The sequence below is a fragment of the Paramisgurnus dabryanus genome, chromosome 13 (assembly GCF_030506205.2).
Source record: "Paramisgurnus dabryanus chromosome 13, PD_genome_1.1, whole genome shotgun sequence".
In the NCBI taxonomy this organism is placed as follows: domain Eukaryota; kingdom Metazoa; phylum Chordata; class Actinopteri; order Cypriniformes; family Cobitidae; genus Paramisgurnus; species Paramisgurnus dabryanus.
In genome coordinates this window covers 37573813-37593636 of record NC_133349.1, presented here as the reverse complement: position 1 = coordinate 37593636, position 19824 = coordinate 37573813, and the positions used below count along the sequence as shown (strand labels likewise).

The 19824-nt window shown below is 39.1% G+C and overlaps 1 protein-coding gene across 3 annotated transcripts in view; it reads left to right on the top strand.

Moving 5' to 3' along the window:
* bbs9 (Bardet-Biedl syndrome 9) overlaps positions 1-19824 on the top strand; it is a 430031-nt gene that overhangs the window by 276531 nt on the left and 133676 nt on the right. For all 3 annotated transcript variants that reach the window (XR_010537394.2, XM_073811698.1, XM_065274291.2), the window contains 3 exons: positions 2059-2145; positions 3330-3502; positions 3657-3809. Coding sequence is in view for 2 of the 3 variants with exons in the window: in XM_073811698.1 (XP_073667799.1) it covers positions 2059-2145; positions 3330-3502; positions 3657-3809 (413 nt within the window). In the remaining variant the exon portion in view is untranslated. The remainder of the gene's footprint in view (positions 1-2058; positions 2146-3329; positions 3503-3656; positions 3810-19824) is intronic.

Sequence of the window (19824 nt, the reverse complement as noted above, 5' to 3'; positions counted from 1 at the left end):
TGTGTTAAAAACAGTGTTAAAAACAACAAAAACTGCAGTTCCAATAATATCACAGAGATGTGTCTAGTTAGTGCCAACACATTTAGTGTGTTTTCCCTAAACAGTTTTTAGAGTGAAGAAGCTTCTTGAAGTTTAACCTTAGGATGAATTTTAAAAAATATTGAAGGAGTTCATTCAATATGGGATATTGTTTGCTGCTTTTTCTGTAATATTCAGTCAAGTCATCTATTTTAATATTTTTCTTAAATAAATACAGAAATTAATCTGTTTGGCACAGCTATATTTTTGTCTATGAAAAAAATTTCAGAAACCACACACCTTTAGATTAAACCATTTTTAAGATCATTAACATTACCAGTCAAACGTTTTGAAACACTTGACTGAAGTGTATGTACTAAATATAATCTCAGCACAATTGTTCTCTGTAAGGGACTCAGTGTCTTGTTCCCTCCTTTGGTGAACAAAGGTTACATACATAACTGAGACGTTCCCTTCCTGTCACTCATTCAGTGATTTGTTGATGTAGTGATAGGAGTGGTCCCTAGACAAAATGCAACAGAGGCAAGTTACCTGTGTACTGTAACATTCCAGCTTGAAGGGTAAGATGCCTCACTGCCCACATAGTAAGAGTGGGCTTACTAATAAAAGCTATAAGCTGACATACCACTGGAAAAAAACTTTTCCAATTTCTGCAAAAGTAGCAAGCAGGGAGGGTCAATTTCGGTTGCATTTCATTTACACTCTGCCTTTCAGAATTATTTCACAATTAACGTTCTGTGAAGGTTCCCATTAGGTAATAAAAATAAAACCTACAGGGAAGGTTCTGTGAAGGTTCCTGTTAGGTTATAAAAATAAAATCTAAAAATAACCTCCAGGGAACGTTCTGGGAAAGTTCCTGTTAGGTTACCTAAAAATAAACTGCAGGGAACCTTCTGGAAAGGTTTTCTTAAGGTTTTTAAAAAAATAACCTAGATGCAACGTTCCTAGAACATTCTTATTGGTTCCCAAAAACATAACCAAATGGGAACCATATGGGAACGTTAGGGGAACGTTCTGTGTTTGCTAGGTGAAGTCCAAACTGGACGTTTGCTGTAGGCTTTAAAAGAGGAATTCTATTAAAGAAAATATATCACTAGGCATTTTTGAGTTTGAGTTTTATCATTTTGCAGGTATTATTTATGCACTAACAGCAACATTACACACTAACTAAAGTTTGAAAATTGGGATCAGGAAAAACAAGACCTTTAAAGTTTCTTTGTAACAAGTGGCACAATAAAAATATTTTTAATTATACATAATTTTACCATTACTTTTTTGGTTTTATTAATGAAATAGTTCTTTGTTCTATATAACACAGTATTTCTTTTTATTCAACCTCATTTATTTTAAATCTAAGCCATATAAAAAATACAGATAATGTTTAAATGCCATTTCAGACAATGTAATTCACAGTTTTCGTGTTTCTGTGATACTGGTGAGCAGTGGTGGCTGTGTGTGTGTGTGTGTGTGTGTGTGTGTGTGTGTGTGCGTGCGTGTGTGCGTGCGTGCGTGCGTGTGTGTGTGTGTGCGTGTGCGTGTGCATGCGCGTGCGTGCGTGTGTGTGGGTTGTTGGGGTTGCTGTTATTTAAGCATACACTGAAGACAGGACTTGGAGAATTTAAAAGAGATAAAAGTCAGGTCTGACTAGATAAGAAACAATACTTTGTGCTCCGGCGTCCTGTGTGCTGATAAGAGACTATCTCTGTCTGACATCCGGTCTGCTGCTTAGCAGCTCAGTGCATGAAAATAAGAATGAGGAAAGACAGAAGAGAGACAGAAACATGAGGATTTGTGCTTGATGAAAGATGAGACAAACCAAAAAGATATTGGGAGTCATTGAAATGTTTTTTTTTTTCGTATTTTTTCTACTGTTCATACATACTGGAGTACTGTACGCATATTCATGGAATAAAGTCAAAATAATAAATCAGTACTTCTTTATTACCATTTGATGGTACTGCCACAGTGCTGTAATAAGGGCACAAGTAAGATGATACTCTTGTTTTTTTGGGGTTCTAGATTTCTCAGAGACTACAGACAGCAATGCTTTGGCCTTCCAGCTCATCACTGGCTCCAAGGTCACTGTCCTCACCTCCAAAATGTCCCGTGAGTTCCCAAATACCAACACAAACATATTACTTCAGTGCTTTTTAGGTGTTTAGCTCTCAGGACCTGTATTGTATAATGGACAATAAGCTGGTGTGTGGTGGGCGTTCTGGCGCAATATGGCTGCCGTCGCATCATCCAGGTGGATGCTGCACATTGGTGGTGGTTGAGGAGATTCCCCCGTTCACATGTAAAGCGCTTTGAGTACTGAGAAAAGCGCTATATAAATGTAAGGAAGTATTAATTATTATTATTAGTACTGTGGATTTTTACAGTACAGTGCTGCTAAATCTACAGCGACATCTAACAGTGTGTATTTACAGATTTCTTTTCAAGCATGCCTTTCTATTTTAATATTGTCATTCTTGCCTTTAAGATTATATGGAAAATGAAATGTCAATTCATCAATTTAATTTTTTTTTTCAATTTGGCCAGAATGATGCTTCATCACGTTAAAAATGAAAATGAAATAATTTAATATAATGTTTTCATTTTTATTTTAGCATGTCATTTTCAAATTTGGGACATATTTTGCGATTTTATTTTTTATTTTATAATTTAATTAATTAATAAAAAAGTAAAAAATACCTTCCGAACATTAGAACCAATGAGATTTTACGTTATTTACATGTCACCAGAGTTGTATACATTACTTTTATGATGGATAAAGGGTATTTTTTAGTTCAACTTCTGGATGAGCTTTAGAAAATTGTCCACAATTCAATTGCTTACAGGGCTAGGAGAAGCCAGCTATTATTTAACATAACGGCTAAAGAACAAAGTCATATACACCTAGGATGGCATGAAGGTGAATACATTTGTGGGCCAATTTTCATTATTGGGTAAACTATTCATTTAACCACAGCTTTGAGAGCAGTTGTTGGCCCTTGTTGGTACTGATGGCATTTTGATTAAATGTATGATCTGCAAGCATTGGACCACTGATATGTCAGACCTGCTTGCAATTCCAATTGCTCTGGGAATTAACAAAATTAACTTTATTAAAAAAAAAAACTTGGTATTTAACAGCAAAATGGTCCCATACAATCCCATAATGAAAATTTTGTTGTGGTGCCATTACGCTTACTCTTTCTTCTTCTGCTCAAATTCATCATGTGTGTAAGCCCTATGATCTTTTTCAGGTTGTCATGAGCTAATTATAGATGTCTATCAACTCTCTACAGAGCGCTATAGGATCCAAAGTGAGAGCTTTGAGGATATCTGGTTGGTTGCCAAGGAGCTGGTGCAGCGTTTTGACCAGCACTTTTCCTCACTTGGAGTCAAAGACTATCAAAACAGCTTCACTGGACCAGTACCGCTTTCTGACTACTTTGAGATGGTGGACCACCACTTCAAGGTGCAAAGTTTCTCACACAGTAACATATTTATTACAGGACCTACCCTTATACAGTTCTATGTATGAAGAAATATGTTCTGCCATCACTATTAAACAAGATTAAGAATGCATAGATATAGGTTTTGTTTTCTCATTGTTGTGGGTATATTTGTAGCTCCGTTTGAATGCACAGAAGTATCAGGATCTGCTGTCAGAAAGAGCAGTCCAGTTCAGGGCCATCCAGCGCCGTCTGCTTACCCGATTTAAAAATAAAACCCCGGCCCCACTTCAAAATCTGGACACACTTATGGAAGGAACGTATCGTCAAGTGAGTGCACATACACAAATGCACGCACACAATTTATGTTGTATTTTTTACAACAGAAATGCAAAGTATTATACATGTGAAGGAATATCCATAATACTTATTACAGTATTTCTATACTGTAACATGTAAATATCTAACAAAGTATGAATAACAAAGCCTTTGTACTATTCTGTAATAGTTTTTTTTTTCTGAATAAATTCAATGTAGTGCTTATGCACAGAGTGTGTATGTAGGTTAGTAAATGTGGTAAAAGCATGTGACTTGAGGCTGAGCTTTAATTGAATTGTTTCAAATCCACCTTGTGGGCCCCCAACCCTCCCACTTTTATTGTTAGCAAATCAATATTATTTTTATAATAGAAGGTTTTGGTGCATTTCAGAGTCTCATAACCGCGTTGCAGAGTGCAATGTACAGTAACTGATAGTTACAATAGTCTACTGATCAGTGGAAGCAAGTGAAATATCTTAAGTATTAAGAAAATATGAAATTATCTTTACAAATCACCCTTTACAAGGGGTTCAGTTGAAGAATAAATAAAAGATTGAGCAACTGGAAGTGATCGCGGTCAAGCTTACACTGTGTGCCTTTCCAGCACTTTTGGCAAACAGAGTTTGCTTACGTTAGCTGGATGCTTTGTAAGTCAATACACTAAGTGTTTTCTCTAATTGCGTGATAGACTGCCTAAAATTTTGTGGCCCATTTAAGCTGCCTTTGTGTTGACGTGATACTCAGATAAACCGGTATATTCCGTGGCTTGGTCGACTTTCTTGCAACGTACTGGTTTGTGATTAGGCAACTTTACTGTGTGTGTGTGTGTGTGTGTGTGTGTGTGTGTGTGTGTGTGTGTGTGTGTGTGTGTGTGTGTGCACATGTGCTTTGGTGTGTGTGTGTCAGATGTGTGTTTGATTGTGTAAAGATCTGTAAAGTAACAAAAGGCAAATAAATGTTTAAGCAAAGAAGAATCTGTGCGTCATAAACATCACTGACTGTTATAGCGGCTCAATGCAAATTGTAAAATGCATCGGAGGCTGTAATATTAGTCAAAACACTTCCCTGGATTAAACTTTTGGAACTTTTCATGGACTATGGACTGTCAGCTTTGAAGCTTCATGACAAGGACAAAGCATTGGAAGGATTATTGAATGTATCCTACAAGTCTTCAGTCCATGAGTAAAAGTTTAAATCCTGAAGCGATTTGGATTCATAAGGTTTTCTGTTAAAAACAAGAACAAAGGATGGCCTAAAGCTGAATAGGAAAGTGATACATTAATATGTTCTATACTTCAAATGCTGAATTCAGAAAGCGAAAGTGATTAAAGCTCCACTGTGTAGGATCTACTCCCATCTAGCGGTGAAATTCTATATGACAACCAACTGAATATTACTTTCTAGCCCCCCCCCCCCCCCCATTCGGAATGCTTTTAACTCGTACGGTGGCCGTGTTATGGAGGTAATGACTTCCAGTACAAAGCAAAAGCAATGAAAAATAATAAACAATTTTCAATGTCCTTTGCCTGTGATCCGTCATAGCACACAGATTTATGTTAAAGATGGAAAAAGTCAGATTTTCATGATATGTCTGCTTTAAATCACATACAAAAAGCAACCATAAACATAGCTTTGACCCTCCTTTTTTATCGACGGGAGGAAAAATATCCTAGGGGCTGTTACACTTGGTATTAAGATGGTTTTTTTTGTCTATCGGATCACAAAGTGGATGAGAGAGACACATCACGTTTACACTTGGTATTTAAATCCATATCTTTTTGTCCATTTTCGACCACTTCTCTCCAGATAACTGAGGGGATGGTCTGTGGATGAGTCCCTCCCCTGTCATTTAAACATGAGCGGGAGTAATGACGGGTTTAAATGGACGCAAACTAATATTATGTCAGAGTCCAATGCTTGTGTTTTAAGTAAACATGTTACACAATGTTTTGTCCGTGTATATGTAAGAGCTTTCTCTGATATTGGTGAAATAAGATCCTGGACCAACATTGCCAACACAAACATCAGCAACAATTAAAGCCAGGTTGAGGCAACCCATCCCCCCACCTGGCTTCCAACCAGCACAACGTTATGTGCAGAATATTCAAAACCAGTTTGCAGATTTGATTATGCAGCACCAAAAACAGAATTTTCTCCCCTTTAGAGAATTATCAACTTTCACTGGTGATCTTATAATTTACCTTCCTTTCATTAATGCATTTGAACATTGTATTGAACAAAAGACTGAGAGTGATCAAGACCGGCTCTATATCCTCGAGCAGTATACATCTGGTCGACCCAAAGAGTTAGTGAGAAGCTGTTTGCATATGGATGCTCAGGCTGGATATGCAGAGGCCAGACAGCTCCTTAATGAACACTTTGGATATCCGTATCGCCTCAGCAATGCTTATATTCAGAAAGCTTTGAACTGGAATGCTATAAAACCTGAAGATGGTAAAGGGCTCCACAGCTATGCATTGTATTACAGAAGCTGTAGTTTTTAGTTAGAAGTTTACCTGACATGACAGAGCTTGACACCTCTTCCAATTTGAAGTTGATTTTGTCCAAACTGCCATACAAGCGAACTACAGCATGTGAGATACAGGAGAATATGCAACGCCGAGCCAGATTCTATCATATTGTGGAGTTTCTTGAGAAGCAAGATAGAATATTGCTAGACCCAGTGTTTGGCTCCATTCAGGATTCAGCTATTAAGGTCACAAGAACAAGTGAGCAGAAACGACCCGTAACCAAGACAAGTTTTGCAACTACAATTGTGCCAGTAACAGCCTAATCACAGAATAGTGAGGAGAGCAGATCCGAGAGCCACTGGGAAGCTCAGCCAAGAATGGCTTATACACAATCATGCTTCTTCTGCAAAGCAGACCACTTTATGGAATCCTTTCACAAGATGGCACTGCAACAGCACAAGGATAAAATTTTAATGTATTGGAGGTAAGCAGCTTTGAAGGGTCCGATTTCACAAAACTGCCTGAAGTATTCACACAAGACAGAATCCCAGTGAGCCATGGAAATAAAGCTACAAAGGAGGACATACAAAAGTGGTCTTATTTGAAGGACGTTCAACTCACCACCATTGGAGCAGATATTGGTCTGCTTATTGGAGCCTAATGATGAACATGGCCATCAATGTCTCTTCAAACAGAATTTCTGTGGCCAGATTAGAAGAGCTGCTTATCAGGCAGTATAATCAAGAATTCCCTGAGAGGGCCTGTGAGGAGCAGGCTGAACTGTCCTTGAGGACAAGAAGTTCCTAAAAATGTCTTATCAATCTGCTACAAAGAATGATCGACATTATGTAATAAGGTTACCTTTCCATGATGAGAACCTTGTCATGCCAAATAATAAACCTGTGGCCGAGCTGCGACCAATGACACTATGGAGAAAACTTCTGGAGAATGAAACATTTCATCTAGATTACACTAAGTTTATGAAGACCATGTTTAACAAAGGCCATGCTGAGAAGGTACCAGATGATGAACTGTCCAGATGTGACAGTAGAATGTGGTATATACCCCACAACAGGGTCTACCACAAGAAAAAGAACAAAATCTGAGTTGTGTTTGACTGGACATCATCATTTCAGTGTACTTCACTGAACCTTCAGTTACTGCAAGGACCTGAAGAACACACTCCTGGGGGCCATCCTCAGATTTAGAACTGCTCCAAGATTCAGCACCCAAGGACGACTTTCTGGAAAACAGCCAGGGAAACCAGGAAAACATATCACAGCCTCCGGTCACATCAGAGCAACAGGACTCCTCACTAGATATGTCATTCCTCTCTCCAGCATCCCCGCTTTTGACCGTCTCCGGAAAAATGGAGGAACTGGTTTATGCTGGAACTAAACTATCCCACTCTATTGCGGCGAGCCCCCAGATTTCAACCAGAAAAGGGCAAGCCCCACAACCACCAAAGCCAGTTGGCCCAGCTCCGCCTCCTCGCCCTGTGAGAGCTCTTCGGTCTCTGACACAACGCTAAGGCACACACCCTCCTCCATCTACTGTAGGTGAACCAAAAACAACTGATAACAGCTCTCAGTGTTGTGTGTCGGGTTCTTGCTATGATAATACTAATACTTTCAATTGTATATGTAACAAGCAGGAACTCAGTGTGCCTATATCTTTCTCTATTTCTGTTTTAGTACATGATAGAAAGCCCAAGGCTGTACCAAACCGTGTGGCAAATCAATCTAACCTGCTGCCTGTTACATGTCAAACTAAGATCTCTGTTAGGGAAAAAAATTGTTATGTTAAGTTAGCACTTTTAAACATCTGTTTACTTAAAAATAAATCACTTCTGGTCAGCGACTTAATAACCACAAACAACCTGGATTTTATGTTTCTAAATGAAACATGGCTAGAAAAAAGCTATAGTGCAACAGTCCTTAATGAAACAGCCTCTCCTAACTTTACTTTTATGAGTGTTTGCAGAACTGCTAGGAGAGGTGGAGGTAGCTGCTCTTTTTAAAGATGTCTATCAATGTAAGCAAGTGTCATTTGGAAATTACCTGTCTTTTGAATATCTAGGTTTTGTGTTAAAAGGTACTCCTCGCATTCTATTTATCATCATTATTTAGAGGCCCCCAAAATACTCTCCAGCATTTGTTAAGGACTTTACAGAACTGTTATCAACGATTTTCTCAGAGTTTGACAATTTTGCCATTGCTGGAGATTTTAACATTCACATAGATAAGCCAGAAAGCATTATGGCAAAAGATGTCACAGCTGTTCTAAATACTTTTGATCTGACTCAACATGTAAATGGACCCACACACAATCATGGACACACTCTAGATTTAATTATCAGTAAGGGTGTAAACATTTCATCAATTGTTTTTAAGGATGTAGCACTGTCTGATCATTTCTGTATTTTCTTTGATATATTAATCTCTCATACTATTGAAAGATAGATATAGATCTGTGTCTGTCAAAAAGAGATGTTTAAATGAGAACAGCAGTGTGCTATTTATGAAGGCTATATCTTTAACACCAAGCATATCTGCAGACTCTGTTGATTTTCTCCTTGATTCCTTTAATTCGAAAGTTAAGAGTGCATTTGATGATATTGCTCCTGTAAAAGTCAGGAAGAAGAATGGCAGGCAAAAATCACCTTGGAGAAACTCAACAGCTGTGCAGAATATGAAGAGACAATGCAGACAAGCTGAGCGCATGTGGCGGAAGACAAAACTTGTAGTCCATTATAATATCTATAAAGACAGCCTTCGTGCTTTCAGTGTGGAACTAGGCAAAGCTAGACAGACTTTCTTTTCAAATACTATAAACAACAACATAAATAACACACATACTCTTTTTGCTACTATAGAGAGACTAACAACCCCCCCAAGTCACATTCCAAGTGAAATGCTCTCAGACAGCAAATGTAGTGAGTTTGCTAACTTCTTCTCTGAGAAAATCAATAATATCAGAAAGGTGATCAGCAACTCCTTGAACTGCGCCGGGGTCAGACAAGTCAGACCACAACATCAGAAAGTAGTTACGATGTCTGATTTCGAAGCAGTTGATGGTAAAATTTGGAAGAAACAGTACAGCATCTTAAAGTATCAACCTGCGCCCTTGACACACTCCCAACATCTTTTTTCAAAAGTGTCTTTAACTGTTTAGAAGCAGATCTCCTAGAAGTGGTAAATTCATCACTTAACTCTGGAACTTTTCCAAAGTCCCTTAAAACGGCATTTGTTAAGCCCCTCCTGAAAAAGAGCAACTTGGATAATACTGTGTTGAGCAACTACAGAGCAATCTCAAATATTCCTTTCATAGGCAAGATTATTGAAAAAGTTTTCAATCAGCTGAACAAATTCTTAATTTCTAATGGTTACTTTGACATTTTTCAATCTGGTTTCCGACCGCACCACAGTACAGAGACAGCGCTCATAAAGATAATAAATGATATTCGCCTCAATACAGACACAGGTAAACTATCAGTGCTGGTGCTACTCAACCTCAGTGCTACTTTTGACACTGTCGATCACAACATACTTCTTGACAGGCTGGAAAACTGGGTCGGGCTTTCTGGGATGGTCCCAAAATGGTTCAGGTCATACTTAGAAGGGAGAGGTTATTATGTAAGTATAGGTGGCCATAATTCTGAGTGGACATCCATGACATGCGGAGTCCCGCAAGGCTCAATTCTAGCCCCACTCCTGTTCAACCTGTATATGCTCCCACTAAGTCAAATAATGAGAGAACCAAATTGCCTACCACAGTTATGCAGACGACACTCAGATCTACTTAGCTCTATCCCCTAACGACTACAGCCCCATTGAGTCCCTGTGCAAATGCATTGATGAAGTTAACAGTTGGATGTGCCAAAACTTTCTTCAGTTAAACAAAGAGAAAACTGAAGTCATTGCGTTTGGAAACAAAGATGAAGTTCTCAAGGTGAATGCATACCTTGACGCTAGAGCTCAAACAACTAAAAATCAAGTCAGGAATCTTGGTGTGATTCTGGAATCTGACCTTAGTTTCAGTAGTCATGTCAAAGCAATAACCAAATCAGCATATTATCACCTCAAAAATATTGCAAGAATTAGATGCTTTGTTTCCAGACAAGACTTAGAGAAACTTGTGCATGCTTTCATCACCAGCAGGGTGGATTATTGTAATGACCTCCTCACTGGCCTTCCCAAAAAGACCATTAGACAGCTGCAGCTCATTCAGAACGCTGCTGCCAGGATTCTAAGCAGAACCAGAAAATAAGAACACATCACACCAGTCCTCAGGTCTCTACACTGGCTACCAGTTACATTTAGGATTGATTTTAAAGTATTATTAATGGTATATAAATCACTCAGTGGACTAGGACCTCAATACATTGCTGATATGCTCATTGAATATAAACCCAACAGATCACTCAGATCATTAGGATCACATCAGCTAGAAATACCAAGGGTTCACTCAAAGAAATGAGAGTCAGCTTTTAGCTATTATGCCAGTCGCAGCTGGAACCAGCTTCCAGGGGAGATCAGATGTGCTCCAACAGTAATCACATTCAAATCCAGACTCAAAACACATCTCTTTAGCTATGCATTTACTGAATGAGCACTATGCTGCATCCGAACTGATTGCACTATATATATGCACTATTTTAAATCTTTTTATTTCTCTTGTTTTTATTCTTATTTTTAACTGTTTTATACTTTTATTCCTGTTTTATTATTTTTCACACATTTAAACAGTTTTTATTAAAATCACATTTATTTTCTTTTAATTGATATTTAAAATTCATGTATATTTGGTTTCTTGTTTTCCCATTTCTATGTAAAGCACTTTGAATGACCTCTGTGTATGAAATGTGCTATACAAATAAACTTGCCTTGCCTTGCCTTGCCTTGATATAGCCAATTTGTATATATGGAAATGATTAGTTGGCCAATGGGCAAGTTTGGCCAGGATGCCGGGGCACACCCCTACACTTTTTTGAATGACATCCTGTGATTTTTAACGACCACAGAGAGTTAGGACCTCGGTTTAATGTCTCATCTGAAAGACGGTGCTTTTTGACAGTATAGTGTCCCCGTCACTATACTGGGGTGTTAGGACCCACACAGACACGCTAGCCTGACTCGGAGCTCATCCGCAAGCCACCACAGAACTCAGGCTCCATTGGTCGGCCCCTTCAGAACCGGAGGGCAGTCGGCTCGACGAGTGGTTCCTGCAGCCGGGGTTCCTCCATCAGGAACTCAAACTGTCTTGGCGTGCCCCTCATTCCACCCGAGCTCAGAGCTCCGTCTTTCAGGTTCTTTCGGTGGTAGACAGCACGGCTGAACGCGGCTATTCGAAGCTGCCAAGAGTTCGGTCCTAACGATAGCAAAGCGATCCTTAGACAGAGGGTGGGATACGTTCCTAAAGTTTTTTTCTCTGCCGTTTAGAGTTCAGGTAGTTTCTTTGCCCAAAAAGCAGTGGATCTGTGAACCAGAGAGGTGTCCGCAGAACGAGTCAACACTGGCTCATCCCCCGCAAGCTCTCTCTCCTCGCCGCCAGCCAGTTACCTTTGTCCAGGAAGATCAGCGCCCCCTGGCGAGTGCCAGCGTCATGGTCTCTTTTGAAATGGGTGACGTGGTGGAGATAATTAGCCTGGTATAACCAGACTCTCGTACATTCATTTCATTTGTACAGAGAGTCTGGCCACGCTCCATTGCAAAGCGTTACTTCCGTTAAGGAGGGTCCATTGTTGAAGTTTAAAACTATTGGATCTGCCCAGAGTCACTCAGGATCTGCCAAAGCCAATCGCTAACATGTGGTCGTGACGTATATCATGCACCGAAACCGTCCGGAAACAACAAGTCAGAATAATCAGACAAACAAAAGTTAGCAAACCTGGTTCTTGCTCCGGCTTTAACTTCTGTATATTCTGCAGTTTTGCAACAACGGACCGAATAGCTTTTCTCACGTCTTTCTCCGCTGCCATTACTGAACTACAACTCAAACTGACGCACGACCTCAACGTCATCGTTCTTAGCCACCCCCATCTGTTCGCTGATTGTTCCTGCAGATTTTTGCAGGAGAAAACGAAACTCTATAGAGAAATCCCAGACGTACTGCTGAAGCGAAATGAAAAATAAGCAGAAGCACGTAGGAGGGCGGAGCCAGGCTAGGAGATAATGCCATCCTCCTCTGAACTTGCGGATTGATAGACTTCGGATGAAGACGATCACGCTGCAGAGGAGCATAGCGAGACACGCTAGCCTGACTCGGAGCTCATCTGCAAGCCACCGCAAAACTCAGACTCCAGTGGTCGGTGCCTTCAGAACCGGAGCGCAGCCGGCTCGACTAGCGGTTCCTGTAGCCGGGGCACCGGCAGCCAGCTTGCCAGCAGCAGGCGCCGTTCTTTTCTGAGGTACATCATTCCACCCAAGCTCAGAGCTCCATCTCTCATCTCCTTTCGGTGGTAGACGGCGCATTCCTAAAGTTTTATCTTCGCCATTTAGAGTTCAGGTGGTTTCTTTGCCCTCCCCTCGATTTGTGATGCGTCCAGCTGGTCCTCGCCATCCACATTTACATCTTATATGTTCTGTCAGTCTGATCACATATTTAGGCAGTCACCGTGCGTTCAGAGAACCAACCTGTATTATTGCTATTTATGTATATTCGTATACATCCATGGTGCGCTCGTAGAGCTCACTGGCATTCACGCTATTATGTTTTATCTATATGCGCTCAGAGAACTCACCGTGTTATTATGTTTATATGGTGCTCACACTTGTGCTTCATGTTAAGCTCATATATACTGGTAAAATAGGGCCACATTCTGCGTATCTCCAATCTATGAGCATTGCTTAGCTGGCCGTGCTTAAAACCTCTCGACGCGCACTAGCTCGCGGACGGAAGGACGTCAGTTTTTTTTAATGCTGCTAACAATATATATATAGCCTACTGTGTACAAACAACAATAATAATAACACTACTATACATCGTTTAAAAGGTCTAAGGGTTTAGCGTCAGTGTATGGTGTCCGTTTTGAGATTAAATTGCTCTAGTATCATAAATATAGTATTTTATTACAGAAGTCCAGATAACAACATGCATAATATAAACTGACTCCTTACCTTTGTGCTGGTATAAGGAACGCGAATCGAATCCAGTCTGTTTCAGATGTGTGAATAACCCATAAAAACTCTCCAACAAAGTACATCCAATGACCAGTTTTGTCCACAAATGCGTATAATCCGTGAAATATGGATATATTTTCCATTGTTTACATCAGATTTCAGATGCACGTCTTGTAATAGATTATAATATACAATCTGAGGACTATTTACATCGTAACACTTGTATATGAGACAAAACCAGCGCTCAAACATGATTGTACAAGTAGGCGGGAGTATAATACATAATATCCAAACAGCGCTGTCTAATATAGTGATGTCATCTGACTCGCGCGTTCCTCCAATGACTTCATGGAAAATATTGATAGACAGAACGTGTAGCCAATTAGAACACGAATTCAACGATCTTTGTGTGAAGCTTTATTTCCTGGTGTGGATACGGCATTTTATACGCTTATATAAGGATAAACAATAAAAAGAACGAACGTGTATGCATGTAAACAAAAGACTTTTATTTTGTGGCTGACTGGCACTTAGAAAAGGCACTAGTCTTACAAAAACTCTTGCAAGAACCTCATTTTTGGGTCTATTGACTTCAAACGTGAAATATAACTTCTTTAGACTTGTGGCTTTGGCCTCATTGCATTTATAGGTTTCACACATATATTTATCATTAAGATTTTTAGTGTTAAAAAAGATGTTATGCAAAAAATTTTTTATTACAATGTACTTCAGCCTCTCTAACTTTTTTTTTTTTAATCTTAAAATAATTTTCAAACATGGAAAACGAAGCTCAAAGTGTCTTCTATCTAATGATACCACAGTTATGCTTATACTATAAATGGTTTATTAAAAACAGCCCTTTTAGTGAAAGTAGGTATTTTCATGGTTTCGGGCCAGAATGGGGGTGCTTTTCAAGAGGTTAAAACGTCACACAGCAAGAGTTATTTGACTAGGTGCTTCAGTCGAATAATGGTGAGCTATGGCGTTCGACCAGGACTTGTAAACCCTGCACCCACAAATTCATTGTTTATTAATAAATTAAAGGAACATGCCGACATTTTGGGATTTTAGCTTATTCACTGTATCCCCCAGAGTTAGATAACTCCATACATACCCCTTTTCATCTCCGTGCGTCCCGTAACTCTGTCTGATGGACCCACCACTAGCCTAGCTTAGCACAAAGACTGGAAGTAAATGGCTCCAGCGTAGCATGCTGCTCCCAATAAGTGTAAAAATAGTGCCAACATTTTTCTATTTATATGTTGTGATTTGTATAGTCACAGCGTGTACAAATAACAAGGTCAAATGAGACACAGCCATATTTTAACCGTATACATACTGGAAGCAATATTCTCAGAAGGCGAAGAACTGCTACTTGAGCGGAGTGATTTGCCCGAAGGCACCCGAGAAGCCGGGGGTGAGGAGCAGAGGGTTCACTCAGAGTTGCGCTCCAACCAAGTTGCAGCCTATTCAGTTCAATTTTATTAATATAGTGCTTTTCACAATTGGTAATTGTTTTAAAGCAGCTTTACACTAATAGAAGCAGGTGAAAATACAGAAAAATTGGCAGACAATGTAAGTAGCAAAATACAGAAGCTATGAACAAACTTTACAATTGAGCGTATGTATCGTATACAAAAGGGTGCTAAGTTAATTCAATTCAATTCAATTTTATTTATATAGCGCTTTTCACAATTTTTAATTGTTGCAAAGTAGCTTTACATGAGTAGATGTAGAGGAGAACACTGAATATCAATACATAGTATAAGAAGTAGAATATAACGGCTAAGGATAAACCATGTAAGCGAGCGTATTAATAATGTAACGTATACATTAAAGTGCTAAATTAAGCCAAAGTCGGCTGACTCTCCCTGGGACTAAAAAACCCCCTAGGAGAAAACCCAATGGGAAAAAATCCTAGAAGGACAAAAAACCCTAGGGAGAAATTAATATATATATATATATATATATATATATATATATATATATATATATATATATATATATATATAGACATGGTAGGGATAGGAAACGGGTAAGTGGATTAAACTGGTTCAGCCGGTGGTCATTGGTCGCGCATCGGCTGGGCATCACGTTGAAGGACAGCCAGTAGATCAGTGGTGCGATGACCTTCACAGCAACAGGAACTGGGTCTGTTTGTCTTATTGTCCTCGGGGTCGAGGACGAGACAGGGAGACAAAACAGAATTCTATTAGCGTAGGGGCCGTTCGCATGTAATGCAAGTTTCATACATTATAGTGGTTTAATTCAGCTCGGTTCCAGACAGGCTAACTATTGCGGCAAGAGTAAATTACCCATATGAGGTATGTGAGTGCTTCTAGACAAAATAACTACTGCGGGAAAAGTACATTTACTGGACATTCTATGTGAATGCTTTGTTAAAGAAGAATGTCTTAAGTTTAGATTTAAATTGCTCAACTGTGTCTGATGCTCAAACATTTTTTGGTAAGTCATTCCAGAGCTTAGGGGCCAAGTAGGAAAAGGATCTACCACCTTTAGACACTTTTGATATTCTAGGGATAATTAAGTAACCAGAATTTTGTGATCGCAGTGTACGTGATGGATTGTATTCTGACATTAATTCTCTAAGATACAAGGGTGCTAGGACATTTAAGGCTTTGTAGGTGATTAATAGTATTTTAAAGTGTATGCAATACTTGACTGGTAGCCATTGTAAAGATGCCAGAATTGGGCTTACGAGGTCATACTTCTTAAATGAGTAAGCACTTTTGCAGCGGCATTTTGAACTATCTAAAGCTTGTTTCCTGATTTGCATAGCATCCACCAAGTAACAAGTTACAATAGTCTATTCTAGAGGTCATAAAAGCATGGATAAGCTTCTCTGCATTTGATGCAGACAGCATATGGCGTATTTTTAAGATATTTCTAAGATGGAAGAATGCTGTGTGGCAGACGTTGGAGATATGACTATTGAAGGATAAATTGCTGTCGAACACCACACCTAAGTTTTTAACAGTGGAAGATGGCACCACAGTGCAGCCATCTATGGGCAACTTGTTATTTGACATATTTTGTTTGGAGCGATTCGGTTCGATTATAAGTATCTCTGTCTTATTAGAGTTTAGCCTAAGGAAGTTATGTGGCATCCAGTCACTTATATCACTAAAACAGTCTGTCAGAACTGATGTGTTTCGCTAGGATGACAGGAGATGTAAAGCTGGGTATCATCTGCATATCAGTGAAAACTTATGTTTCTTGATGATGTCTCCAAGAGGTAAAATACATACAAGAACAGGATAGGACCTGAAACTAATCCCTGCGGTACGCCGTATTTAACCGGGGAGTGATATGACTCTTCCTCATTTAGATAAACAAAATGATAGTGATTGGTTAGATACAATCCAAACCATGTAAACGCCTGACCACTGATGCCAACATAGTTTAAGTCTGTTGAGTAAGTTTGTGTGATCTATTGTGTCAAAGGCTGCACTAAGGTTTAGTAATATAAGAATTGAGATTTCACCACGATCGGATATTAAAAGGATTGGAAAGGGTTATATGTTACTCAAAGCAGTGGGGCCTGAAACCTGATTGGAACTTTTCATACATACTATTATTCACTAAGAATGCGCAAAGCTGACTTGCCACTACCTTTTCTAATATTTTAGAAAGGAAAGGGAGATTTGAGATTGGTCTAAAGTTATTAAAGCGTCATGAAACACTAACCAACACTTTTTTTTAGATGTTAAAAAAGTTAGTTGTGTTGCACATCATAGAAGACAATGTTAGTATCTGTTAATTTTAATATTATGAAAAAAAAAATGTTATTATTTAGCTTTTTTGTGATATTTTTGTCTTCCGGGTTTAAACTTCATATCGTGTAAACGTCACTGGCTGTGACCTGGCAAATTACTGTAGTGCATCATAACCGTCAGTGTCTCATTATTATTTATAAGATAGCGTGTTCTTATCCAATGCGGAGACGTTTGCTTTTGTGTGTGCACGCGCATGAATGTGCTCTGTGCGGCCAGGGCAGCCGGAGGAGGGATGTCTGGGGCTCAGGATAATCGCACATGGATACGGTTCTAAAGAAAATGTGTAAAATATTATATTTGTTTAATTATTTCTGCAATACTGCTAATCTTTGTAACTCTTAGCTTATATCAGTTGCCCCGCCCACTCATCGCCATTCTTTTTACAACGTCTACCCCCTTTTAAGTAGCATTTTTTTCAAAATGACAGTGAGGTGAAACAGCAGGGTTTCATGACGCTTTAAGATCTCCCTGGTCAAGGTGTGGTTTTTTAATGAGCGGTCTAATAACTGCTAGTTTGAAGGCTGTTGGAACGTACCCTAGTTTTAGGGATGAGTTGAAGATATTTAATACTCTTTAAGTAATTTTGTGGGAACGGGGTATTCATGATGATGATTTGGATGATGTTACTAATTTAGAGAGCTCTTCTATTGTGGTAGATTTAAATGATTTAAGATGTTCATATGGTAATCTAGTGTTAAATGTATTATTAGTTTAAGTGGTGGCTGCTTGCGTAGCTTTGATGTTTTCCCTAATAACCATAATTTTGTTAGTAAAGAAGTTCATGAAGTCGTTACTACTGTGTTGAAATTTAGAATTCCGTTTCTGTTTGCTCTTTGTTTGTAGTCAGTTTCGCAACTGTACTAAAGAGGAATCAAGGGTTATTATGATTTTCTTTTTACAAAAGATGGTTCCTGATCGTCATTGATGTTCTCTGTTCATATTTACTTTGTCTCGATTTTCTTTCATGTTTTTCTTTGATTTTCTTTTTTCGAATGGGAGCAATGGCTTCCAGCATGCTAGAACAAGGTTTTCTATTACAATATCCAGATCTTCACAGTTATCTGCTACATGTTTCATTTGGGACAGGTCCGGAAGAGTGCTAATAAAGCTATCTTTAGTGGTGTAAATTATTGTTCTGGCTAATCGGTAGCATGTTGTGGACCGAGTGATCCTATCTAAGAGTATTGTGTACGAGACAAGACTTTTGTCTGAAACGCATTGCTCTGAGGTGATATTTCGATGTCATTAATATTGAGCCCAAGTGACAGAATCAAGCCTAATGTGTGTTTACGGGTATGCGTGGGCCCTGACACATTTTGTTTAATACAGAGAGAATTTAGAACATCCATAAACGTTAGTCCTAATGCATCTTTTGGGTTGTCAATGTGGATATTAAAGTCCCCAGAGATAAGAGCTTTATCTAAAGTGACTACCAGCTCTGACAGTAAATCTAGTTATTAAAGGTTTAGGCATTAAAGGTGTTATTTTAATTTTTGAGCTTTTAAAAAGTAAATGTGTCTTAACAGTTAATAACTTTTGGTATTCAACTTTAAAAACGCTTGTGCATGTATCTCAAACAGACAAAACGCAACAGAGAAATAAGCATATAATAATTAAGGGCATGTCAGATGCAAAATGAGCCACCGGTGGATGTGCACATAGAAATCATGTGTTCAGCTTTAAAAGATGTAAAGCAACACAATGCTTTTTATCTGGTGTGCGACTGTCTTCATATGGTGTTTATATTGTTTATATTATGGAATTAGAGGACAAGATACACTAAAGTGTGACCCTCGGAAAGATTAACAGCTTTAATCAGTGCATGCTTTAAATGTAAAATTTCAACACAAAGACGTACTCTGGGAACAAAATGGTGTCACTTGACAAATCTGTTACATTTTGGTTGAGCAAGAACTGACCCAGAAGAGTGGCCTGGGGACTCCAGTGGGGTACCCACAGAACAAGTAAAGACTCACAATTAAGTAAATGTGCTTACATATTTTTGACAATGTTTTGTATATTATGTGCTGTGCTGTGCTGTGCTGTGTGTGCGTGCGTGCGTGCGTGCGTGCGTGCGTGCGTGCGTGCGTGCGTGCGTGCGTGCGTGCGTGCGTGCGTGCGTGCGTGCGTGCGTGCGTGCATGCTTGCGCGTGTGTGTAGCATTCAGAAAAGTGTGGAGGGCATGCTATGGTTGATAACAAAGATCTGCATTTGGACCAGCAAGTGATCCTAGACAGTTTTGGATGTTATCTTTATTTAAGGCACAAAGATAACATAGGATAGATAAAGATACGTTGCCAAAGACAATTCTTGTTTATATACTTCTCCACTACAAAAAGCTAAGCAAGACACTGACAGTGATATCATCTGGCAACCCATAGAGACAACTAAGATGACTTATCAGTTGGCTTAGACCTGGTTTATAGAGAAGTCTGTGTTTTTATGGATAAATTACTGTATTAGAGCAAACACACATACACACATACGTTGGCATATGTGGTTTACAGGGACAATTCCATAGATGCAATGCATTGTATACTGTACAAGCTGTACATTCTATTCCCCTAACCTACCCCAGTCCCTAACCCCAACGGTCACAAAAACCTGTTGACAGTCCTCAATCTATGAAAAAGTACCA